Below are 27,526 nucleotides of genomic sequence, written 5' to 3'. Positions count from 1 at the left end.
TATTCTAAAAAATTTTATTAAATCAATAATATACTATCCACATATGCAAAGCAATCCAATCAAACCCCAAATCTACTCTCCACGCACGTCAAACAGCTAAAAAAACAAAAACAAAACATAATCATTATACTATCCACACAAACACATACACTCACACCACAAAAGAGTCAGTGTTTATATTCACACTACTCTACCTACACACATTGGCAAATCTATTGTTATTTCTTTTCTAGAGTATTGGGTAGCCCTGAAAAGGGCTGTTTTTTTGTTTGCTATGGCAATCTTTTAGTTTCTAAGAATGCGACGTCCTCTGAGGATAGACTTTCTGACGATAGGTCTGCTTCTTCGGAAAGAGAAGAAGAACTCTTTTGTGTCGATACGACAATCGACAAAGCCTCTGTCAGGTTCAGGTTGCTGCTGCTGCTGCTGCTGCTGTTGTTGTTGCTGCTGTTGCTGCTGTCTCTGAAGTCTGTACTTCTCTGTCCATTCTTCTTTCTCCCTGTTCACTTCTTCTCTGAAGAGCTCTTCTGTCAGGTCTTCAGTGACTTTTAGCATTCTCACATTCTCTACCTCCTCAGGCTTCGGTATCAGACTGTGTCTGGCCCTATGCAAATTCACGTAGGCTTCGTTTAGCTTAGCTAGCTTGGAGCACATCTTCGTAGGAGGATGAGTCGACAATGGATGGTTAGACTGCAAACTACCCCGGTTCTTAAAGTCAAAGCGCGGACGTGAAGGAAAACATCCCTCTACGGTTTTCGAGCCGGAACGTTCAATGAGTGCCATGAGAGGGATAGTAAGAAGTCAAAGAGCATGAATCAACATTTCTATAGTCAAACAGAAGACAAAGGCATTTTTTTTCAAAACACAACATTTTTTAATTCAAAATCACTTAACACTAACCAACAACTCTAACATTTTTAACAATAATCTAACAATATAAAATCTAACATTTTTTTTCAAATCACAAACATTTTTTTCAATTTACACATTATTTTGGACAGGGCTGACAACGTTGTGAATGAAATTGTGATTTCCACTGTTGGAAGTCATTAGGCCATTGATGGACACTACGTTTCCTAGCTTGAGACAAAAGATAAGCATAATGGTCAGAAAACCATTGATCTACTTTCACATCGTTTCTTGAAGAAGAACGAGGATCAAAATGAGTCACTAAATGTTCTAAAGAATAGCCCAGACTGCGATGATGCAGAAAATGCACACAGTACTATCCACACACCAAGGAATCTGTGCCTTGTAATGTCACATTATTGAATCGGGTGGTCTGAGCATTTCTTCTCATAAAGTCGATGATATCGTCTTCCAAAGGGGGCAATCCATACGAATCGAAATATTCCACACATCCTTCTTGAGGAAAGTAAACGGCTATCCAGTGGGTTCCTGGGAGATGACTGTCGTCCGTGTTGATCACATAAGCTAGATGGTCTTGAGGTTTGCGATGAGGGAGTTCATCTTTAGCACAGACGACAGGATTCCAAGAAGCCGTGTACGAACTGTGGTTCAAAAGGTAATAAAGTTCCCAGGTATCCATTGATTTGTGTGTTTTTTTCTTCTTCTTCACAGGTAATAATAAGTGATCAATTCGATCCTGACTTTTTGCTTGAAAATGTCTGACAAGTAAAAGGCGTTTAGCTTCGTCTCCCCACTCTGATTCAGGACAGCTTCGATACGATGAATCTCTTGAGTAGTTAATGGTGGACAAGAATGTTCACGCAAGTCTTTATACCACTGATGCAACACGACTTCGTCCGAGATGAGACTCCAAGCTTCGTCCAGATACTTGTCCAATTTTTCTTCTTGACTCAGCATCAGGCATTTATCGTGTTGAATTTGACTGGGATGATCGTTTTGGCATCCATAGCACTCTTCTTTGATCAATTCCGTCATTTTTTCGACCAAGTGTTTGGCAAAACAGGAGACTAAATGGGCTTCTTGTTCTGGCCATCTCGACTTCATCATGATAACTTCTTCCACGGTCTCCTTACATTCCATGTCCAAAGTTTCTCCACTAGGTAAAGAGGGATAACAGTCTTCCATGGCTTCTAATAATCTAGAATGACTTCTCTCAAACTGGTGATTTCTATGGTATTATCAAATTCTGCATACAGGAGGACGTTCACCGTCTCAGTTAGAGCTTCTGCAAACTGAAGGTCCACACGAATCTGGCCGGATTTTATAGGGTGGAAATGTCCCTCGTCGCTACCTTGGTCTGGAGTGAAATCGAACGCCCACAAAGCATAACCTCCTGCATAATCGTCGTATGTAATACCGTGAGTGGTGTTGGTTCCTAACTGTCCCGTGGCTTCGTACAGGGACAAGTACGACCTCAAGTAATTCTTCTTCTCAAAGTCAGGTTCGAAAGGTCGGGTACACAAGGTTTTGCCATCGCGACTGACTTCAATCTTGGACACTTTGTAATGTTTAAACTCAAAAGGATTTTGATCGTGGACTCCGTTGAAGGCTCTATTCTCGATCATACCAAGGATTAAACGTTTGGGTAACTGCCCTTGGGACAGATGATCTTCGATCATGGATCGCTGTCCAGCAGGAATGGTGAAGGTTTTCACTTCCACGCGTCGTTATGGGATACTTGGCAGTCGTTCTGCTCAACGTCTGACTAATGTCGTTTCCCACTTTAGGTAACACTTCCACACGACGTATGTAGAGTCTGGCTTCTTGGAAATGGGTTTTGTAATTGTCACTATCAGCCACTAAATGGAAAGTGACGCTGCTACGATTCAGTCTCAGGCGAACATTCACCCCGTTCAGCAAATACTTTTCTTGCAACCACATGTCCAAATGCAAACGATCCATCAGTTCTAAACTCTGGCCATTTTTGATTTTGTCTCTTCGTTCTACAAATCCCTCATTGTGGTCATTTTTTGTATCAATTTCCAATATGTCAAACTCGCCTGCATCGTCAGCTTCCCATAACACACAAGCATCGAGATGAGTGTTTTTGGTGTCTATTCCGTACGTCAAGAGATTTTCCAGGTAGGCACGGTAAGGGTAAGTATCCATGCTGCTACTGACTAGCTTGTTATTCAAGTACAAGTCCATTCCGCTAAACAAGGAATGCATGAAATTGTTGACGGGAGCTACTGGCTCGTCATCTATAACACCGCCTGTTTTATCAAGAACTTTGACTTTCAGGTACAAGTAACTGCTGTTCAAATCGATGTAATCTTCGGGCTGACCTTTGATTTCAAACTCGATGGGAGCGGAATCCGTCAAAGAGGAGACAGGGTGAAATTCCACCCGTTGAGATTCTTGCATGGTCATCATAGTGGGTGGCATGGCAAACAGATCCAGTTCCGACTTGGAACAGGCGCAAGACTCTCGGTGCATCATTTATTTTTGTGTCTCAATATTCGAAAACGTCTAAGTCTCGAACGGTTTTTCTTTTCTTTGCCTTTCTAGCTTTAGACGTGTGAAGTCTGGTGAAAGGGTGTTTTCTTCGTCGTCTCTTTCTGCCTTGTCCTTGCTGAATGCCTGACTCGGTAGCGTACAGGGCATTTATAGGTGTTTCTCGTCGGCTCAAAAGGTCTTTGCCGGTTTGCAACAAGACATTTTTGCCTGCCCTCAAGAAGGCTTCTTTGGGGTTTTGTTTGTCGATGATGACATTTTGGAGAAATTCTTTTCCGTGTGTCAATGCCGCATCTTTCAAGGCGTGCAATCCGCGTGTCACCATCGGTTTCAAGACTGGGGCCACCGAACGAAAGGCTGATTTTAACATATCTCCTAAACCGTGTCCTCGCTGTCGAGCAACGCCTCGGTACACTGGATACATGACTTACGAGTCATGAGAGAATCGTTTTCGAAAATGGAGTTTCACTGTGACTTTCCCTTTGGTGAATGGAATATTTTGTCCCAGATCTCCTTTTATAGCAATGTTGACCGTGTCCAAATAAGATTTGCTGACGGGCAAATAGTGAGGATGTACAAATTCGCTGTGGACGTGATAAGTGTTTCCACCTTCCTCGTCAGCGAGCGTGGCAGAATCCACTTTGAAAGGAATGACACGCAGTAACGGCACGGAGGTGTGTCGCACCACGTTGTACTCCACTTCATCGGAGTACATAAACATCAAATTCAGTCCTTGGATCAGTTCTACTGGGGTACGAAAGAACTTGCTAAAAGAATCGTTGTCGGAAATGACTGGCAATTCGTTTTTCTTAATCATGGCCATCCTCATGTCCATGTCCCCGCCCAACATGTCAAACAATTCAGGACAAAATAAGAAAGACAACATTTTGTGCCCCTCAGGAAATTTCATCAGGAAGCGACGAGCTACTTTGTGGTACTCCAGGGTGACACTTTTTCTGACACTCTCCAAAGCTTTCAGAAACACGACATTAAACCTAGAGCTTATGGTGCTGACCAAATGTTGACCACTAAAATAATAGCCTGGGGGAATGATCAAGCTATAGGTCGTCTTTTGAGTTTCTGGGTTATATATTTTGTGATCATATTTGACGTGGGTATTCAAGTACTGTTGCATTTGCTCGTCATGAACTTCCACTGAAAAAAAATTTTGATTGGGAAGGACATTCAGGACTTGAGTCGGGTGAATGATTTCTACCAAAGCCACTTCCCAATGGGCTTCGTGATCTAATGGGATGGCCTGAGGTAATTTGGCCGTGTAACAGCACAACGTGTTATTGGGAAACACCCCCATGGAACTGTCACTGGGTAAGGTTAAGTAAAATTGGTTAGTGTGACTCATAATTCCAGAGTTCTGTGGCTGTCCGAGGGGTTACTGGACGTCAGAGGCGTGTCTCCGCCCAAAATTGGGTTGTTGTTGTTGTTGTTGGAGTGGTGACTGGCACTGGCACTGGACACATGGTTCCCGTGGTTCCCGTTCGAGGAGAATTTCAGGGAGGGATTAGGAAGCAGGTAACCGATGCAACTGCTGGATCAAACGGTCCACAATTGTTTGTCTCCTTGTTGCAAACTCAAATTGGCAATGGTTGCCCCGATGACACAATACACCACGAAGATTTGGCAGAAAAAGACGATTTGCGTTTTAGGCACACGTTCTCCACACCACACCCACAAGGGTTGTTTTTGTAAATCTTGCAGAGAAGAACTAGGTGAAGGAGTGGTCGACGTAGCTGCTACGTGTGAAAGAGCATGATGGTCACTTCTTTTTATAGTCGATGACTTGCGAAGCGTCGATCCAAGAATCAAAACTGGGTGGATATCCTTTCCAACGTACTTTGACTTCTTTGACACGTCGTTTGCCCACTTTACGGGTACTGCGTTCGAGAATGCTTTCGATGTCGTTCACGTCGTCTTCTTTCTTGGTGACACGTTGTAACTCGGGCAAATAAAACGTTCCTCTGAGTACTTCTCCGTTCATGTCTTCCAATTTATAGACGGCAGGATGACGGCCATGCACTCGTCCAGTGACACGAAACAATTCGGTCGTCCAGTTCGGTAAGTAACCTTTGTGGAAAGTGCGTTTGGTTTTGCCAATGCGCACCCAATCTCCTACGGTCAACTCTCCACTTTTCTTGGGGACAGCCCTCGTCGGGGACGTACCAAACAGGCGCTCAAACACCAGTACTTCGTTGTCGGGAGTCACTTCTTGCGGGGCACGTCCAATGCTTCGATGGTAGGATTGGTTGTACGCTTGCACCAGGTGCGGTAAGATGTCGATGTACTTCAGAGTGTGGTGATGCGTAAAATATTTCCACATGCGTTCTTTCAAAGTGCGTTGAAAACGTTCCACGATGCTGGCTTTGGTTTCGGGATTCTCCGTGGTAAAAAAATGAATGTCACGTTTCTTTAATTCTTTTTGGAAAGCTTGGTTCAGAAATTCGGTGCCTTTGTCCGTTTGCCATCGAAGAGGGTGACGACCGCTTTGTTTCAACACTCGTTACAGGGCTCGCACTAACTCGCTGCTCGATTTGGAAGTCAAGGGTAAGACCCAGGCAAATTTGGAAAAGACGTCGACGACACAAAACAAATATTTGTAGCCACGATTGTAGCTGGCCAAATGAGAGACATCGGCTAAATCGGCTTGCCATTGATGATCGATGCCTTCCACTCGGGTGCGACTTCTGGAAAACTTACGTCGAATGGGTTTGTGTAAAGTGTAGGTAGCTTGTTCTTGTAACCATCGTTGCACTTGAGGTAAACGGAGACTTTTCAGTCGAGTTTTGGCAGCACGATACAATTTTTGAACTCCTGCGTAACCTGCAGGATGGGAGGGATCGTAGTAAATGCTGGCTAACACTTTTTCCATTTTTTTGGTTTGTGTGTTAATAAGACACCCACTCTTGGAAGATGCTACTCTTTTTCTCTTGGGGTATTTTCTTGGATTGTAATGCTTTGCGTGTGCGACGGGCAATAGGTGTCGAGGAGGAGGAGAATGCCTGAACAGGGGATATTTTTTCTTGTTTCACTTCTGTCTTCACCTTCTTTTTCTCTTCTGATGAAGAAGGGGTGGTCATCATCTTTTTAATCCATCCAGTTCTGGAGGTAGGTGGTGTTGTTAACTTGCGTACTTTTTCTGGTGGAGTTTGAAACCCTTCCTCTTCTTCTTCTCTTTTTTCTGTCTTGGTCACTGGTAGTAGTAGTGGTGGTGTTGGTGGTAGTGATGGTGCTGGACTTTTCATCAAGGTCTTAAAATCTTTCAGAGTGGGAAGAGCTGTTTCGTCTAAAGCTTTTTGGTGAAAGAGTTGCAGTCGTTGCAAGAGTTGACCGTACTTTTGCGATTTTTCTGTTTCGGACAAATCTTGACGATCCATCAAGGTTTGCAATTCGTGTTGTAACTGGGACATTTCGCTCAAATGGGGATTGGGAGGTAAATGCGGGGTGCGTTGTTCTTGCCAACGATCGTATTCCATCCATCGTTTGTAAGGCACTAAAGCTAGTTTTCGTCCTTCCATGGGATGTCAAGGGTCGATTCTGAGATCTTGGGACTCCAGAGGGCCTTTTTATCTTGCTCCCATCAGTCCTCCCAACATGGTTCCCAAGACTCCTTTCAGTAAGGGGCCTAGCAAGAGGGGTAAAATTCCTCCACGTTGGAATAACATCTTCTTCTTTTGTCGGAGGGGGATTTTCTTTTGAACCATTTGACGCAGAACGTGACGATGTTTGCCTAAGCATTGTTTCTGGTGTTTGGACAAAGGGATCGTACCTTTCAAGACGTTCAAACAACATTCGCACACGGTATCGATGACCTCTTTGGAGGCTGATTGAATGAGTTTTTTTCGTAGGGGTGGAGAAGCTTTGGACAGAACAGATAACATGTCCCCATGTTTGACTAAACGAGGAGGCAGTCCTTTCTTTTTCTTTCCTTGGGGTTGTTTAGAAGAGGGATGTTTTCTGGAGGGTGACATCTTTGAGTCTTCAACACCAAAAACACTGATACCCAACTTGGTCACAGGCCTTTTTTATACTGGAACGCGTCGCCACTGATTGTCTTTACGTCGTATCAACTTGAGGACAGGCATGACACGTCGTGCAGGGGTACGTAACGGACTAAATCGAGTCAGTTCTTGCTTGGACAAATCCAGTAAACTTTGTAACATGCCCGATCTTTCTTGAACTTTGATTTTGGGAGAAGGTACTTTGTGAGCAGCAGCCAATGCCACTAAATTGGAGGGTCCTGCCACTGGGGAAGTTCTTCTTGGGGTCATCAACGGAGAAGTTCTTGGTGTGATCAACGTCTCCAAGTACTCTTCAGTTCTTGGTGACATCAACGGAGAAGTGAATGAACCTGAGGGTGCCAGAGACGCGATCACCGCCTTTGCAGGTCGTGGTTTGCGAGTGTAAGGTTGCGTCCTGGCCGAAGTGCCTCTCTTGCGACTAGTTTTCTTCTGTGGACTTTTCTTTTTCTGGGGACTTTTTCTGTTTCTTTTTCTGGGGGCTTCTTTTCTTTTTCCGGGTTGGTGTCTGGTAAGAGGAGGGTACCGCCACTGGAGAAGTTCTTGGAGACACGGGTCTCCTTGGGGACCTGGTCTTTTTCTTCTTCTTGGAGCTTCGTTTGACTTTTTTCTTGGGGAGAACATTGGGGGCATTTGGATCCCATCTTAAGAGAGAGCGAATGATGACCCCTCCTAGAGTACCGCTCCCTCCAGGTTTCAAAATGATTTGTTTTTTGGTTTGAGTGTCGATGCGGGGATCGGCCAGTTGGGTCAAAGCGACTTTGTTTCGATCGAAAAAGCGTTTGGTTTGATGAGGAATCTGAATGATTCCTTGGAATAATTGACGTGCTGTCACCGTGAACCATCGTAAGACTTCTTTGAGACTAGCTTCTAAGACACGAGCTCGTATTTGTGGATTTTTTTCTCGATTGATGCCATATAAGGCACGAATCAATTTGACGGGGAGATGTGATTGAAGGGGCGTTATGTTCACACTGTGTGAGACAGACGAAAAGGGTCTGAGGTTTTTATAGATTTTTTTGGTGCGGTTAAGTCGAGGACGGAGACGTGTACAGGACAGGCCCGCCGTCTTGACCCCAGTGGTGAAACAAGTGGGTACGAAATCGCAAATCATCGGGGGTCGTAGGTTTCAAATCGACGAGTAAATGGGGGTGTGGAGTTTGAGTGGCATCGTCGTACGCCTGAGTCAACCAAGGCGTTCCTAACTGTTTGGCTAAGACTTGCACTTGCGATTTATCTCGAGGGCTTTTAAACAAGACCACGTAATGCGCATTGAGACTAATGGTGCGATGGGCTTTACTTTGTTGAAACAAATTTTGGGTGATATAAACGACACTGGCAATTACGGTGATGCCCTTTGCGCGTGAACCAGTTTAATTTCTTCTTCGTCTTCTCCTAACATGTCGAATATTGACCAAATGGGTTTGACGGGAGTCAGAGACGATGCCGTCGTCTTCTTTAGGAATGCCTTCCACAAACACGATGGAATCGCCTTGACTTTCTCGCAAGAGGCTGTACGGTGATTGCCACTCTTTGTAACACCACACGATGCGTTGAGGTGGACGATCGATCAAATGATGTTTATGTTCGATCAAACGTTTGACGAATTCGGTTTTGCCTGAACCGCTAGGTCCAGCAATGAGCATGTTAAAGGGATGACGAAGATACAAAGCCTCCCAACTGGCACGATCTAAGTGTTCGTCGATGACTTTGACAGTGGGGGAAGAGGGAGCAGAGACAGCAGAAGTAGCCATAGTGTCAGGAATGTCACTTGTGACATGAAAACAAACAAGACGAGAGTTTACATACTTTTTTTCAGAACACGTTTATTGAATGTTTTAAACATGAATACGAAAGACAAAAATACATAAAAGCCAAAGGCTTAAGTACCACGATAAAAGGCACATGAAAATCATTAACGTGGAATAAAAACAAGTGTCTGTACAACATGTTTTGGGTAAAGTTCTGACCAGTTCTATAGGGGGTAAGGTCACACAAGTGTCCTCCCGAAAGGGTCTTTCAGGCTTGTCCACGACAGTCCTGTCCTGGGTGACGGGTTCTTCTGGCACCGTCACTAACACAGGTTGAAAAGTAACTTTTTTCTTTGGACGTTGAAAGGAAGGATCACAACTCTCGTGCATACTGGGCCACTTCTTGGGTCCAAGCCTCAAAACCCCTCTTTTTCCAGTCACGGACATCTGTCCAATGGGGGTGTAAGTCACAAGCTACAAACACATCGTCATACACCTCTTGGGTAGCTAAAAGTTGACGAATCTTTTTTTCCTGTAGAGGTCGAGAAGTATCCAGATGAAAACGTAAGGCTTTGAGCAAAAGGAGTCTCTCGTGAACATTTAAAGGCACCACTTTAATGTTGAATGGGGTGGTAAATACTGTTCGTAAAGAGTCCACAAGGAATCGGCTGGTAAACGAAATCCCAGAAAACAAGTCACTAAGACACACACCACTTGTCGACCCAAATTGAATGGATACAGTTCTTGTAATAATCGATGGCAATGATCCACGGTTTGAATATGGTCATTGAGTTCCTTCCACGGAATCTGTTCAATTACATACGACATAAGTCGTGGCATGGCAGCCTGTTTTTATAGTCTCTTTGTTTCGGAAACAATACACGTACTTTCTAGCCAGAGATCTTTGTTCTCCAGTGGGGAATCTAAATCTTGCATACTGTAACCTAAACTTCAAAGTTTGTTTAGATGTTTCCTCTTCCGCTAAGTAGATTCCACGTAAAATATGTTGGTAATCCTTTAACTTGTCTTCCTCAATGCGTTGCACTAGGTGAATCTCGAAGTAACCAAAATGATGAACATTTCGATCATTCACTAACTCAAAGTGTTGAACAAGGTCTGACCACTGAAACAATTTCTGACGAATCAGTTCTCTTATACCATTCAGGTACCAGTGGTTAAACATCTGGTGACGTAACGGATGCAATTGTTCTTTACGTTTCACTTGTATTTTGACCAGCTGTCGGTAAATGCGTTCTCTCAACTCCACAGGCAACGCACGAATGTTCTCTTGTAAAGTATCCATGAATAGGTCAGTCCGTACTATTCACAATCTTCTCCTAGAGCAAAAGTAATCCACATAGTGAGTAATTTCTGGCCACTGCCGTTCAGGGTAACGTCCAAGAATGTCACTGAACTCTTTTGATGTAAACGGTCTAGAGTGATATAATAGGACGAATGCACACTTGACCCAAAGAAATCTAACACACTGGTTGACTTTCTTCACTTTCCGCTTATGAATTTCTCGACACAAAAGTTCTACAGTGACCCATTGAGATTTCACTCTGGCAAACCCCTGCCAAGCTTCTTTGTAAATCTTGTCTTGCAGTTCTTTAGGTAATGATTCAATATCGTTTCTGAAATGAAGTTTAAATACTGGTCTCGGTGATGTCCAACATTTGACTCCTAACCAATCTGGTTTCTTCTTCGTCAACGACATGGTAAGTTACTTCAGTGTCTCGGTCCCACTAAAGGTAAGTAATGACAATTCGGTGACCATCGAGCATGTTCTACGTAGGCCGAATCTTGCGGTTCCCAGTGGTGAAGTGACACACCGCAACTGAAGCACTTGACTTTATCTCCTTCGCCCAAGTAGAACAATCCGGCTCTGGCTAATTCTTCGGGGGTCGGTCCTCCCAGATACTTAGGCCATTTTCCTTTGAACGATTGAAGACGATTTTCAAAGTCGCAGTATTCTGACAAACGCACAGGGAACGAATATTCGTCTTTCACAGGTTCGTTTCGATGAGGGTTGGGTGACATGGACAGGAGTTTGCTCAGGGCTGAATGACATCCGTAGGGAGGTAAACGTGAAGGTCGACATTCCCCTTTAAAACGAAACCCAGTAAAATGTCCAAGAGGACGAGTGGCATCGCTTTCGCATCCCTCAGGTTTGACACGCACAGCATCACTTTCCATGATAGGGGTAGTGAGAACAAAGTTCCCATGATGCTTTACGGCATCGCTAAGGTCACAGCGTACAGCATCGTTCCCATCGCAAGGCTCACAATCGCACTCGTCTGCAAACTCCGTTACGCAATTACAATGGTAACCACATGGACAATCGCAATTTCCTTCCGGACATTTTCCGTCGCAATGCCTGGGTCTTATCCATCCAATATTAGTTACACTAGAGGAAGATACACCTTTTTTACAATCCCCAAACTGAAACGATGTCTCTTTCAAAGTATTCATCTTGTTCGCTTGGTCTTGGTAGTCACAATGAACTATCGATCTTGACCATAGTCCCTTTTTATACTAGTCGCAATGCAGTCTCAAGCTTGTACATCGTTCCTTTTTTATGTTTTTTATGTCTAGTTTTGGAAGGTGCCGTCTCTAAGGTGCCGTCATCATTGTACCGTAGTGCCATGGGTGGAAAGGCCATAGAAAGGTAAGGACAGTGCGGAGACCATCGAGTATGTTCCAGAATAGCTGAATCTTTGTAGATACATAGATCCATTCGTAACTTCAGTCCGCAAGCGAAACACTGTACTTCGTATCCCAATCCTGACTCAGGTCCCAAGTAGACAAATCCTGTTCTAGCTAAAATATGCGAAGAAGGTAATCCTTTCCTACCTGTAGGCCATGCTTGAAACGTGTCCAATCGACGGGCACAATCACAATAGTCAGCCAAGAAAACCGGAAAATAGTAGGGTTTGAACTTTGAGTTCTCATCGGGTTTCTCACTCGATTCTTGCTGTGGCGAAGTCATCCTTCTGGTGGGTGGCTATCCGCTTACAACCAATGTTTTATACCAACATGTCCATACGGTAAAGTGAAATGATTGGGAAGTCGCACTCGCTTCTGGTACACGATTTGATAGACTTTTTCCAAGGGTCGACTGACGATGTGGTGAGTGGGTAAACGTACAATCTTGTTGGGCTGATAGGTGGTCACTTTAAAGTGTTCATCCTCTCCCGATTGCAAGACTTCTTTCAATACCCCAAAGTTGACCATACGACTGGTACGATAATTCAGAGTCAATCCTTTCACTTTACACGTCGTGTGCACTTCTCCTTGTGGGTCCCGGTATTCGTAGCCGTAATTTTTGGGACCGCCACTGACGAAACTTAGAATCTTGTCGTCGGGATGCTCGTCTGTCCAGGCTCCTAAACGGTCTCCTTCGATGTCAGGGTGCTGTTGACTCGGGTGATGGATGTAAATGCAACTGTCCGTGTCAAAGTACAGGACGCGATCCCCTAACAGTTCTAAAGCTTCGTACAATTTTAAGCGAGCATGAGCTGTCACGTAAGCTGCAATGATGACATTTCCAAAGGGGTCGTCTTGTACAAAGTCCAGATCTTCTTCGTAATTGACCAAGATCAAATCCTCGCGAACGACGTCCACGTGTTTCATGTATTTGGTTTTGTCGTGAATCATCTGGAAGTAGCGGGAAGGTTCGGTCAAATATTCCGTCTTGGGTAAACACGGGCGTTGTGCCATTTTACCCCACAAACAATTTAACATCACTTTGGCAAACGATCGCCTGCCTTCGTTTTTCTCGATGTGATCTAAAGGGATACCTTCTTGTTCATAGTATTTCTCTTTGAATGTCTTTTGGTCTTCGGGAGTGTGACACCAGGACGGATAGCCACTGGCTTCTTGCTTCAGTTTCAAAAAGGCATCCACGTAGTCGGCGAAAATGCCTTTCTGCGTGGGGTCACCCTTGTGGTATTGTTGTGTCTTGGGAAAGTGGCAAATTTCGTACACTTCTAACAGTTGATATCCCATGTCCAGAGCTTTGAACAATTCTACGCTGACCCACGTCCCCGTCAAGACCCGTTCTTCCTGGGTGTGCTGACAAGGCAGATCTTGGTTGCACGTTTCGGGACAAGTACGGCACAAAGGAAACATCAGTTTGCCTTGGCAATGGTGAGGTAAGACGGGGTGGTACAAGTCCTTGGGAGGCAAAACTTTGCACTTGATCAAGCCTTCGTATTGTCGAATGTTTTTCAGGTCGATGTGTTGCGTCAGCAATTGCGGGTGCCCTGCAGGAAAGTGACAATATTTGCACACGTAGGGATACAGCGAACACACGTCCAAGTATTTGATTTCTTCTCCTTTCTCTTCGTCGACTTGGTACAGCAAACAGGTGGCATTGGTCCTTCCTCCGTACAAGCTATCCCTCGGGTTCAGGGGGTCCATGAACTGGTAACTTTCCACGAGGCGTTTAAATTCGGGATCGGTTTTCAAACGGTGATCGTATTCGTGTTCCCACATTTCCACCACTTGGTATTCTTACTGTTCTAACTTTAGGCGTCGCTGACAAGTGGCCTGGTACAGGTCTTCCATGGTTCGTTGTAAAAGCTGATTTTTAGTGTCACGATCAGGGTAGCAGACGGGACATCCGTGAAATAAACAACCGTTAAACTCGTACACGATCTTGGGGTTTTCTAAGTCCCAGCCATCGACCGAATACGTTCCGATGGTCTTTACGCCCCCTCCGTTGCGGGCAAGCTGAATCCACTTGTCTTCCTTGTCGCACAAGTAATGTAACCAGCGTAGGGCTTTGACCGAGTATTGACGTTTGACAAAGTGGGTCGTTTGAGGGCTGATGACAGCTACGGTGTTTTCAGGCATGAATCGTTGCCGGTACACTAAGGAACACGCTTTGGCAATGGTGCAAGCTTCTTTCAAAGGATCGACCCCTCCGTGTTCCATGAACAGTTCTCGAAATTTTCCACAGCAACGTCGTAAAATGTCCACGTCGGAACGACAATACTTTAGCATTTCGTCCTGAAAGTCGAAAGGGTCCGAGGCGTGAGCCTGGTACCAAGCGTAGAAAGCTTCTCGTTGTTCGGTACGCATGTTGTCGGGGTCGTAATAATGAGCCTCAGGTAAATGGGGTAGAACGGCGTGTTGATTGGCTTCCGTATTGAAAAAGTGCGGAAAGTACCCTTTAGCCATTTCTGTCATTCCAAACGTTTTAGGCATTCGGCTCAAAGGCATGGCCAAGTAATTCATCGAATCTTTAAACTGTACTTGTCCCATTTGCATGAAAATGATTTTGGCTCCGTTCAAAGTGACTTTAGGACGCTCGGTGCCTTGTTCCGTATAGTATCTCAAAATAAACTGTCCATCGTATCCGGAGAAATTGTGAGCCGTCACCGTGGCATGACGATGACAATCTCCGTAACGTTCGATGTCCTCTTGGCTCCACGTCTTGTCGATGGGGTCTAAGACCCATTGGGCAAAATCGGCTAACGTGTTCGGTCCTCGAAAGATTTTTTCACGCCCTCCGGGAATCTTACTGCAGTGAGGGCAATGACTGAAGATAGGTTCTTGAATGCACTTCTCGCACGCTCGATGAGCCACGCAGAAATTAGGAATGTGAATACCGGTCTCTTGCATGCATTCGAAATCGAAAAAGATGAAATTGCCTTTCTTCTTGTGACCGTCTTCTTTCTTTGGTGGGGGTTGGTATTTTTGCACGTAGCATTGGTGTTCCAAGTCCACGATGTGGTGACAAATGTGACATTTTTTCTTTCCTGAACATACGTGTGCCTTGGCATTATTGGTACGTATGCCTTGTCCACACGTAGGGCTCAATCTCAGCAGTTGACAAGCACATTTCTGCTGTGAACCTTGCGTCTTCAAATGTTGTTGGTAACAGGTAGGGCTGACAAACGTGCGCAGACAAGTTGAACAATGCACTGGTCCTTCGCTCAGACAGGGTGGAGAGGCCAAACATCCTGAGCATTTCAATCCGCAATGCTTGTGTTGCTCTCGATTATTATAACCATGGTCACATTTCTCGCAGTAATAACCGTATCCCAGGAATGCAGTGATACCGGTAATGGTATCGAAATGGTCATCGTGATAATAGACATGAATGTATTTTCCGTCCTTAAAGTCTTGGCCTCGAAACAACAGAGGCCCACGCACTTCTTGAGGGTGTACTTTCAAGGTGTAGCGTTGAGCTAGGACATCTTGCATTTTTGCATTTCAGGAATGCCACAGGGTGTGTCTTTGGATAGGTCAGCTTGTTGCAACAGGAGTTCTGCTTCGTTTCGTTGTTTGGCTCGGTCCGATCGTTGAATAGTTTTCCAGGTTCTTTTCCATTCTACCGTGTCGTTCTTGTTGGCATAGGTTCGTCCCACCACGATGGCTCGGGCTAAACACATCTGGTCTTGAGAATTGTGAATTTGGACGAGACTCTTTTTGGTGCTGCGAAGGTCGTTCACCAGTAATACCTTATTGCGTCCAGTCCCTTGAGGAGGAGAGACGTGGGTCATGTCGAGTGTGGTTTTTCCATCGGTGATGTCAAACTGGTCATTGGATTGTTGCACGTGTTGAATCTTGTCCATGACTTTGGAAGCGGTCAATTCTGCAGGGGTGCTAAACTCGATCCAAACAGGGGATTTCAAACCGTCGTGTTGTATGGAGAGTCTCAAGCGATCGTCTTCTTTGGGTTGACATTGTCGCTTGAGTGTGGTGAGCAAAGAATCCCACACCCCAGTGATGAACCCTTCTGCTTTCTCTAACGGTACTTCGGACTTGAAATCTTTAAACTTCACCGTGTATTTGTAAGCCGTGGTTCTAAATTTTCTAGAGGAGCGCTTTTCCGTCTCTCGAATGGAATAGTATTTTTCAGGGTTGACTAAGGGTGGTGAACTTGGTTTAGAGGGTTCGGATTCTGGTTCACTCATGTCCTCTTCAAAATCACTGGCATGAATTTGTGCCAAGACTTCAGCCCTGGTACGAGGCGATAGATCACGTTTCTGCCTCTTACTTTCTTCGTCTTTCTTCTTGAATGAATAGGATCGTTTCATCTTGAGTGAAAAAAGTCAAATGACTAAAATTTAAACACCATGGACTAATTTATAGTCCTAGCAGACCAGCGTATATAAAAGGGTGTGTGTCTTTTCCTTTCACTATTCATTTCACTCTCAAACCGAGCACAACGATGGAAGAGACTACCCAGAAGGAACGTTTCATCAGAGCTTTGCGAGGGGTCATTAGAAAATTTTCTTCAGACCAGCCGACGGACTACTCTCCTTCCTTTCGAGATAAAAGTGAAGATACTTGCTATATCTGTCAGAAGAAAGGGCATTGGTCTTCAGAGTGTCCAGACCGTCAAAAAAGAAAAACAGGGGTTAAAAGAGACAAAAGTCAAGATACCTGTTATTATTGTCAAGAAAAAGGACATTGGTCTCCAGATTGCCCAAAAAAGAAACAAGAGGAGTTAGAAGAAGAGAGGGATTCTTCAGAGGAAGAAGAGAAAGAAGATAGCAGACAGGTGAAGAAAAAGAAAGAGGAGAAGAAAAGAGGAAGGAAATAAAGTGAGGAGGAAGAAGAGGAGGAAAAGACTGTGACAGTGAAGAAATTCAAAAAAACAGAGAGAGTAAAAAAAAAAGAAACAGAAGAAGAGAATGTACTTTTTAAAGTGCTCTGTTGTGAATTGTGAATTGGATTGTAACTATTGATAAAAGAATAAATTAGGTATAAAAAGGTAAGTGTCTTTCGGTTTTGATTTTAAAATAAGAACGTACACTCACGCACTCATACACAGACACGTACTATAGGGGTAAAATTGTTTGTTTTTTTCTTTTGAGTTATTGGCAATTGAAAAGTGTATCTCTTTTCGAGAGACGTGGGTGGCCCTGAAAAGGGCCTTTTTTGGTGTAGGGGTGAGTTTAAGCAATCAACTTTAACTGTCTTAAGCCTTTGCCACGGCCGAGGCCTACATCTGATGGTAATGATTTGGTTGAAATCACTAAGGGTGGTACGGTAGGCTTGGTCACAGGGTTGGTGTGTTTAGCTCGGGAAGGTCGTATTCTCTTCGGTCGTGATAAAGAAGTCTGATACATTTGTTTCAGACTTCTTAACTCCGCTAAAATGTCCAACAGTACCGTGACGGTTTGACTTTCACCCTCTTGTTTCTTTGCTGCTACTTCTTGTTGTTGTTGTTTTTTTCTTACCTCTTCTTCTTGCTGCTGTTGCTGTAGGAGAAAAGCTTGTTCCACTTCCTTTTGTCGTTGTATAAATTTCTCCAATTCTTCTTTCTGTCTCTGTCTAAAATTCTCCACTTGCGGTAATGAAGAAGGAGACGAAGGTTCCGGAACAAATTCTTGCGAGGTAAGAAAATCCACAAAATCCCAATTTACCTCTTCTGAAAGTAAGTCCGGGTTCCCTTGGGCGGTCTCCACTGCTGGTACACCCCAATGGATCGTTTTCTGAGTTTCCGTCATGTTGAATCACTGTCTCGCATCGATTGACTGCACACAGGCGCTAGCGAATCTATATAAACTACGTGACGTCACAGACTGTTCTCTTCGGATTGGATGCGGACTGACTGAATTTTGTAACGCGTGTTTGGATTGGTCAATGAACTCAATCCATTTCAATCCTTCCTGCCCCTATAAATAAGCGCAGTTCACTGCATTGATTCACCTGTTCTCGTTGCCTCAAGATGTGGACCACAGTCGAATCATCCACCCTTGTTTCTTCAGTGATGTTTAGGACGGACATGCTAATGTATGTCCGATCTAAGTGGACAGTTGTCCACAAGTCAGACACCAGTCTGTGGACACGAAGAGTGTACGTGGAGAGACAAGGTTGCCTCAAGAGGACACTGATTTATGGCCCTCGAGTAAGACGCAGCTTGAGGACAAGAAAATGCCGCAGATGCCCTTTATGTTAAGGGCATATTAACATAAATCCAAAGGCCCTTTTCGGGGCCACCCACATCTCTCGAAAAGAGATCGACTTTCAATTGCCTACCCTTTTTTTGTCTTTTTTTTATTTTTTTTAAAAAAAAATTCCCATGTTAAATTTCCCTTGACGCTATACAGTCCCACCCTGTTTAAATTCCCTTGACGCTATACAGTCCCACGAGTTCTTCCCATGTTAAATTTACATAGTCGCTAAACAGTCCCAGGGTTTTTCTCCATGTTAAATTTACATAGTCGCTAAACAGTCCCAGGGTTTTTCTCCATGTTAATTTCCCTTGTCGCTAAACAGTCCCACGATTTTTCTCCATGTTAAATTTACATAGTCGCTAAACAGTCCCAGGGGGGTTTGTAATGCTAATTCCCATTGTCGCTAAGGTATCCCACTTAACTACTATCATTAGCCATCCTGGTATTTGATTATAATACATGATTATTGACCGGTTTCTCAGCGAGTCTGAAAATTGCTTGCGACGCCAATTTCAACAGCGTAAACATGACAAATATACTGCACGCGAGCTTTGATGCCAAAAAAATATAAATGTCAGATTGAGTGCGTCGTAATTTGTATCTAACGCCGGGAGATGAACGGAAAGGACATTTGAATATGGGTCGTGCGAGAGAGCTTGGAACAGATCCGTATGGGGTAATATTCCAGGGCCCAGCCTGCGTAGTAGAGATCGCTCCGGTGGCCTAGTGGTTAGAGCGTCCGCCTCGGATGCTGGAGGTCGTGGGTTCGATCCCCGGTCGAGTCATATCAAAGACTTACAAAGTGGTACTAACAGCTGCCTCACTTGGCGCTCAGCATTAAGAGATTAGTGTTAAGACTAGTCGGCCTGGTATCAGGATAATGTGACTGGGTGGGACATCATGCTACATGTCTGCGGCATGATGCCCCAGTGCTAGACATCACTATAAACTGTCACACTGCAGACGTCTTAGCGATATGACTGAATGTTTTTAAAGCTACGTTAAATATCCAAATCACACACACACCAGCCGGCCTAGTGATAGGGTGCGTTGCTGTGATGCCCAACGATGATTAGGAAACATGTATTGAGAACAAGATGGCTGTATGGGACGGTCGGCAGTCGAGAGAGCATTATACGGAAATGAGGTATGACGGGAACATGTTCAACATGTACAAACTCCATGCACCCGGACTTACAGGCCCGAAGTCCATTGCTCTCTGATCTTTACAATGCGTTGTCAAATGACAATTATGGTGTAGACTTTAATGGCATGCTGAAAATGTTTGATTTACCATATTTATTAGAATATACAATCCTTATTAAGAAGGTATTGGCATGTATCGCTCTTTGATATTGTGTACGTAGGTCAATCACAAAAAGGTATTAACAAGTTTTGGCTAGATGAAACAGAGAAATAGGATGGACCTTATGCTTAAAGGCAATATTAACCGGTAAACTGTCAATCTATTATATATATATCCACAATATGCAATGCGTCAACCACTACTTAGCAAATTTTATGATTTCAAATCATGTTTAACACTTGCTGGTTATTCGTCTATTCCAACAGTACCAAACGTTTTGGAAAATTGCCTGAGCGGGTTCTGAGAAAAAGGCGGCTAAATATACAAGGTGTTTAACACAGACCGTAAAGGAACTAAATCTTGTGAATTCATATGGGCCCTAATTTTCCATCTTTAAAGAATGTTGACATGAACCATTGTCTCAAGCTGTATGTTCGACATACTAAATAAGTCCTGACGAAGAGATTGTCGAGAGGAATCAGTGAAATAAAGGGATACTTACGGGTATTGGGAGTGAAAAGCAGACATAACTGGATCGATGCTAATAATAAATGCCAAATGAACCCTACTTAGATAATTCCAATTTGAATGCCTCTTTGAAAGTTCTAGTTAGGGATCGGCTCCACCAGCAAAACTGTTCAGAATAAACGTCGACTTGCTCATTTGGAGAAAAAGGGAACTAAATCTACGGTAGGTTTAACAAAGCCATACGGAGATTACCCATTAAGTCCATAATTTGATCCTGCAGTAGAATCCTAAAATGATTATGACATTTAATATTCTTTTCTATTTTGTACACAGATATATGTGCCTGGCCTCAAAAGAAGTATTGACAAAGTGCTTCGAGAGGAATAGGAGGGTCCATATGGACACCAACAAAGAGGGCTCAATATATGGATGTGGTGATAAAACAGGCCGTAAAGGGATTAAATTAAAAGTATACAAGTGATACCCTATTTAAATATTTTTTATATATATAATTTTCTTTCGTATTTTATATCTAGGGACATTTTCAACCCACAAAAGAAATCTTGACGAATGTAGTCCGTATGAATCAGAGACATAGGGGTCAACGTATGGATACCGCATATGAAAAGCGGGTACAATCTAGATCGGTTGTATCAGCATTTTGTTTTGCACCAACTGAATCTTAACGTAGACGAATTTGATCTCAAAGCCTCTCTGCACGTTTCTAGCCAATACCTGCTCCAACAGTAGGAAAAGTTTAATTAAAAAAATTGTCGAGCCAAGTTTTAAAAAAGGGACCTAAATACGTTATAGGTCGAACACAATTCATAAGATGATTATCTTTATATATATAGACCATAGAGTCATCGCCTAAAATATTCTGACATAGACTCTTACTTGATATTTTGTACCTAGGGACAGGTTTGACACTCAAAATAGGGATATGCAAACTTCCTGGAAAAAAATGAGAGAAAAGATCAGGGTTCCTATTAACCCTGGCAATATTAAACATGCAAAATATAGACCGACGATATTTAAATTAGCAGTGTTTGAAACCCTACTTAGAAAGCTTTAATTTAAAACCCTCCTTGCCAGCTTTTACTTAGGAATCTTTTCTAACAGTATAAAAAGATTTTGGAAATATTCATCACGCCGATTTTGAGAAATAGGGGCCTACTCAGAGGGTCATTACGACTTGTTTACCTACAGACTTAAGAGAGATGATCGATAATATACACAATTGGATGAGTTATCTACTTAAAGTATTTCTGTTTTAACCCATATTTCAGATGTAGTCAGGACTTTTGTCAAACATTGTGATAAGTTTGGACGACAGTAGTCGAACAGGTTGCCGGAAAAGATGGAGGTCAAATATAAAGCCACTCAATGAGGCAGATCGGTAGATACACATCATTTCCACACATTATATCTGCAATTATATTATTTTATATTTGACCCTTTTCTTGCCCCCCTCCCCCTTCCCGACAGTCTGGGATCTGCCTGAATCCCTAGAATACATTTTGACAAAATTCGTCGAATCAGCATAATTCATGGCTAAAAGTTGGAGGTTGATCTCAGTGAATGTGAAAGTAAAATATATTATTTGATCATTTCAAAACCCATGCTAAACATATATTTCATTTGACTCCTTTTGTGGTCATTCTTAGCTAGGTGTCCACTTAGACCCATAGAATAAATTGAGACGATATTAGATAAACCGAATCGGAGAAATATAAATGCTCCTATATGTAAACTGAGTAGAAACTACGCAAGCCCAAGGCTAAAGCAATTTGGTTTAGAAACGTTCTTTGAAAACTGGTAGTACATAATCTATTAGAAAAACAAAAAGACACGACAAAACTCGAGGAATAGGATTCTGAATAGATGGTATTTATACAAATCGCGTAGGGAGATTACCTAGCATGTCCACGTGCCCCATTGCTAGACAACACTATAAGTTGCGACACTGCAGACATCGTAGCGATATGACTGGAAATTGTTAAAATTACGTGTAAAATCCGGATCTCTCTCAGACACACTTGTTGAATTGAGAAAAAGGAATAAGTACGAAACACGATGTCAACATTTTTGCATCTAGAATAAGTAAATGGCTATTTTTTTCAACCGATAAGTGGTTATTTATTCCTGATTGAATCAGAAATAAGTAACCAACTTGATGTCAATGTTACTTTGCCAGACCATGACGAAAAGCTTTTCAATTGCCGGTGGTCTGCGTTCCTAATCTCACCGATATATTTATCGATATTAACTGCTGTAATACCTTTGCGGCAACTTCTGTGCACATTTGTTAACGTTCCTGCTTTTGGATTATGCGCCTTTGGAATACGATCTGTTGCAAATAAATATCCTCGAGCATGCATATATACCCCAGATCGATTTAACGTTGCTTTATGTATTTACGTATTTATTTTTAGTGTAAAGTATGTAACTTCTGTCAACAAAACGTTTATGAAAGTTTTATTCTCACTACCGCAAGAAAAAAAAAAAAAAAAAAAAAAAAACAATTTCAGTGAAACTTTGCCTTCTGCCTACTATAATGAGATCACACAATTTCGCAGTAACGAAAGTTCAGTATGACTTTTATGACAGAGCAATAAATTACTGGGCAGACATGAAATATAACCAATGCATTGCCGTTAATTCAAAGAGATTACAATGAAAATATACCCAACCGATAAACAGGTAACCCGAAACAACCCTCCCCCCTCCCCGTAGACCTTGGTATTGAAGATGATGCCTTGTTGTGATAATAGACGATATTAAGCTGCTATGTTTTGGTATGACTCGGCCGGGTTTCGAACTCAGAACCTCCCGCTTAGTGAACAATAGTCCGTTCCAAAGCAGTCATCACAGTCTGACGGTGGTGTTCAAACGAGTTACACAACAACTATATATTGTAAACTACAGGTATACGTATCCAGTGAAGTTTCAGTACGAAAAGAATATTAGTAAGTCGCAGTTGTTTTAGGTCTTAAACGTTTTCTTGAAAATTTCAGAACACTATTGGAGCTATCTAACTTCCACCACAAAGTGTATTGTTTAATCAAAATTTAAGCGCAAAACACTTCCATGCAACCACCCCCATAAATAAATAAAAAAACTGCGTGTTTCGTCTTGCAATGCTGAGATTAAACATTCCTAAAGTTTGATGCTAACGAGACTTGCCTCAATAAACACGATATATGCTTGTACAAGGCATCCATATTAACATACCTTGATAAGTTGTTCATGTGTCTGCCTTGGGGGGTGGGGAGTACTGTAGCAATTATAAATCATTGATCTTTTGATACACGATTGTACCGACCGCGCGCATAGAGACATATCAATCGTGACACAAAGACAGGTCGACTGATCTTGAAAGGCAACGACAACAACAACATAACACGATTTAACCTCAGTAATTTTGTTTTCTTATATAACTGTTGCCCAGTGTTGTTCCGCTAAAAGGTACAAAACCATTGCACTTTATAATTCCCTACGCGTGATCAACATATAGGAAAGGCTTAAGTTAAAAAAATTTTTTGGAAAAGCAGAAAAACGACGCCTGGACATTTCTATCTGTACTATATATATATATATATATATATATATATATATATATATATATATATATATATATATATATATATATATATTCACCCAGTTAAAAATGTTGCCCATATGAAAAAAAAAAAAAAAAAAAAAAAAAAAACACAAAAAAACAACAACATTGTGACTCAGAATGTTTAAAGTGCACCTACAAGCTTTCACAACAAAATCTTGAATTTACTATTTTCTTTCAAAGCTGACATCATCACCAGTGATTTAATTTACAAAATATTTCCCTCCCATCCCAGACCGTCAGAAACATTAAAATATCAGTCTCTAACAATGTACCTAGTACGAAAGAGACACACAAATAAACAGACATTTATACATATGACAAACATACAAAAGGGGCATTCATATAGACAGGTAAAAGGTGTAATGTTGAATGGATACAAAATAGTACATGAGCAGTGGAGTAGCCACGTGGTCCTGATCTTTTAAGTATTATGAAACAGGAAGCATACAATGTGGCTAAGACTGATTTACCTGTAAATCCCTGGAAAACACTAACCTTCGATTCACCGACCAGTGCTAATGGAAGGAGAAGAAGAGGCAGGAGAATCACAATGATAGGGTTTTTCCAGCGACATAGGGATCTCCAACAACTTTGGCAGCTCATGATTATCCTCTAACTCTTCCACAAAGGTAACGATCAAAATACTGAGTGGCACAAATGTCCTTACGTGTACAGGTAATTCAGAAGATGACTGTTTATGTCACGTGACCCAGTCTAACACTCTATAGGTATTCATTTTCTATGAATATGCTATATGCTGACGCCCCCATTGTATGGCCTTTTCAGTCAATGTGTAAATCAAGCCACTCTTTACCTGTCAATGGATAATCTCATCTCGCACTTGTATGTATAATAAACCTTTTGGAAATGTGTATATTCATAATGTGTTTACCAAGATTACACGGTTGATTTGAACACGGATGTATGTTATTTAAGAGAGAGAGAGAGAGAGAGAGAGAGAGAGAGAGAGAGAGAATACAGATGTTGTTCAAAAAGGCTGAAAAAGAGGCTCCATGTATGCATAATTGTATTCGTATGTAAATTATTTATACCTTAAAAGCACAGGATAAATCTAATCTGTCATGTGCGTGTAAATGTCATCTTTGGCTTGAGTAGTTGAGAAGGTACTAATAAGGTCGCTACTACATTCAAATATGTATGCATTCGTTTTCCATATGATCTAATATGAATAACTGCACGCATATGGATATAATCAGACAAATCAGGATTCCAATCTTTTGAAAATTGTTGACACCAACTACAAATGATACCCATTGTACATCCGCAAAGTATCATCTCAGTCAACGTCTGCCTCATACTGTCGACATCAGTCTCGCCCATCGAAATCAAGAAGATGTGGCAAGTAACTGGTATGACTACTGTCTTATAAGAAAGCACCACAACATACGTCTGCAAGACTTTTATCCGTACATGAAATTCCTTGAAAAAGTCCGTTCCTCTTCATACATGGATATTTACGTAAGAATTAGATTCAAACCTGAATATCAAATAACATGTCGCCGTACGTACAAATTTTACATTTTAGTCACGCGCGCGCACACACGCAAACACGTACGTATATATATATATATATATATATATATATATATATATATATATATATATATATATATATATATATATATATATGTATGTATGTGTGTGTGTGTGTGTGTGTGATGCTGGAACGGTAGAAACCATGGCTACCATTATTTACAATATGGGAAAAGTTCAATTTGGGGTTAAATAAAAGAAGTAGAGAAATATATTGCCAAAAGAGAACCGTATACTCTTTAGAAATCGGTCTGAGGTTAAAGAAAAGAAGCAGCGAAATACCTTGCCAAAAGAACACCATAGACTCCGGGAGATTGCAAACAAAAGAGCAGAGCTGCGGAGGCTGACAGGAAGCTATTTCAGTGGAGTGGATGTTGTTGTTTTTGTTGTGGGGTTTAACGCCATATTTCAGCACACGATATGCTATGCATGGCGGCCAGTATTAATGGTGGAGGAAGAACCCGGGAAAACCCCGGGAAGAACCACCGACCCACGAGAAGCTACTGGCAAGCTTTATCACATACCCACATTGGCCGAATCCTAGACTCGAACACACGCAGACAGCGGTGAGATGGTAGTGATCCGTAACGGAAAGTTCTTTAGACCACTCGGCCAATCGCGGCCCCTAGTGGAGTGGATGAAGTGACCTTACATATAATCTACATGAAAAACAGAAGACACTGAGAGGTGCACAGAACATCAGAAAGAATCGAAGGTGAACTGTGCAGAAGACAGCACACTTCTCTGTCAATCCGTTTGGCCATTTCAAAAAGTTGCAGGGAAACAACATATCTGGGTGACTTGAATGTCCAAAGGAGGAGGTAGAAAAAAACATGTTAGAGAAGCCCTCAGTGATCGAGAGAGAGAGAGAGAGAGAGAGAGAGAGAGAGAGTAGCTCTGACTTACAAATCAGAAGAACCAGCGGACCTAACTGACAGTTCATATTCAAGACTCCAAGAAGTGAATGACAATATAGAAGAAGCAATGCACCATCTGATTCTTGACCAGATGGTGTCCATAGCAAAGTTTACAAATGCTGTACAAAGACTCCCCAGAATATTTTGGAATCCAATAATGGTCAGATGTAGATGAAGCAAGTTAGCAGAGAGTTGGGTGCTTGTAGAGGACTGCTTAATCCTCAGAAAGAGAATGCTATATCTGTCAAGCGATTCAGGTCAATATCCTTTTTTAACATAAAAGGGAAAATATGAATAACTGGATTAGCCTGGCGTCTGACGAACTATGTCGACACTTAAGCTCAGAAAAATGGAAATACGGGAGAACCTGGTTACCTTGAGGACACAGTTGACTTAATTGAGATCATCCACGTTGCCAAGGAAAACAAAGGTGATCTGACAGTGTTGTGGCTAGACCTCTACAATGCATGTTGTATCATTCCACACAAGTTAGTTAACCTGACTCGTGAGAAATATCACGTGCCAGCAAAATTCAGAGACATACTTCAACGCTTGTCGCTAATTTCTAACAGTGCTTCACCGTGTAGGACTACACAACATTATGACAGAGATCAGAAATCGGCATCAAAACTGGATGTACCATTTCGGTTGTACTATTTTCAGATTCAGTGAAGCCGCATGTGAAGTCGGCAGCGAAAATCAGCCGAAGACCCGTTATGTCATCTAGAGTTTGGCAGCCTCCTACAAAGGCCATCACGGATGATATGACAATTACACCCATGTCAGTACCAAACGGTAAATGTATAGTCGTTATGAGCAGCATGAAGCTCAATAGCATAGTCAAAATCAACTTCAACAAATAACTAGCATCATCCGCTGTTACTGTTTTATCAGTTTCATCAAAAAACTCTTTTTCACTGACCCACCTAAACCGACCAATTGGCATAGACTCCAACATTCCGTAACCATATAAATAGGTTATAAAACGAGATGGTGCTGTCTTATCATTGTCGGGTTTATATTTATTATTAGCCTTAGAATATTTTTTTGTTGTTATGTTGCTTATTACGCCTCGGATTCCACGTTCTATAAAGTTGAGCAAATCTTTGTCCGTCAGCAACTCTGGCTTTATTTTACTGTGCCTGGGTAATGCATTCCATCTTAGTCCGTGTGCCGAGTAGTACCGAGTCCGTAGTTATCAGCTCTGACATCTCTGAAATTTTCAAACATATCTGCGAGCAACAGTGCATATGTGATAAGATAGAAATCATGGTAATCACCCAGGTGTTTGCAGCCGAACGAGTCCCATATTGATTGTGCATAAGCATAATTATCATCACTAACTCTCTCAAGATTTAGCCTAGAACTAACCTTTGTCAGATTGATACATTTCATCAAATCTGCTCCAAGCATCAAGATATTCGTAGGGACAGATACCCTTTCATGTCAATAAACTAGATGTATCACCAAAATGTTCAGTCAAATTATCAAATTTATCGCAGCCACTTGCAAGCTCATCTAGCAACGCTGCCGTAAACTACACACACTCAATAAATCTAAACTTGCCTAGTG

At 42.3% G+C, this 27,526-nt stretch overlaps 1 protein-coding gene across 1 annotated transcript in view; it reads right to left on the bottom strand.

Moving 5' to 3' along the window:
* The window catches only part of LOC149776830 (Na(+)/citrate cotransporter-like), a 49,482-nt gene extending 25,291 nt beyond the window's left edge, over positions 1-24,191 (bottom strand). Inside the window, exon 1 of the mRNA XM_089941560.1 lies at positions 23,979-24,191. Coding sequence (XP_089797686.1) covers positions 23,979-24,086 — 108 coding nt within the window. The 5' untranslated portion in view covers positions 24,087-24,191. The remainder of the gene's footprint in view (positions 1-23,978) is intronic.
* Between the last annotated feature and the right edge of the window lie 3,335 nt (positions 24,192-27,526).

Source organism: Sinohyriopsis cumingii, chromosome 18, assembly GCF_028554795.1.
Source record: "Sinohyriopsis cumingii isolate HCF-2022 chromosome 18, ASM2855479v2, whole genome shotgun sequence".
NCBI lineage: Eukaryota > Metazoa > Mollusca > Bivalvia > Unionida > Unionidae > Sinohyriopsis > Sinohyriopsis cumingii.
Note: the sequence above shows the minus strand (reverse complement) of the source record. Positions and strands in the feature narration are given on the sequence as shown.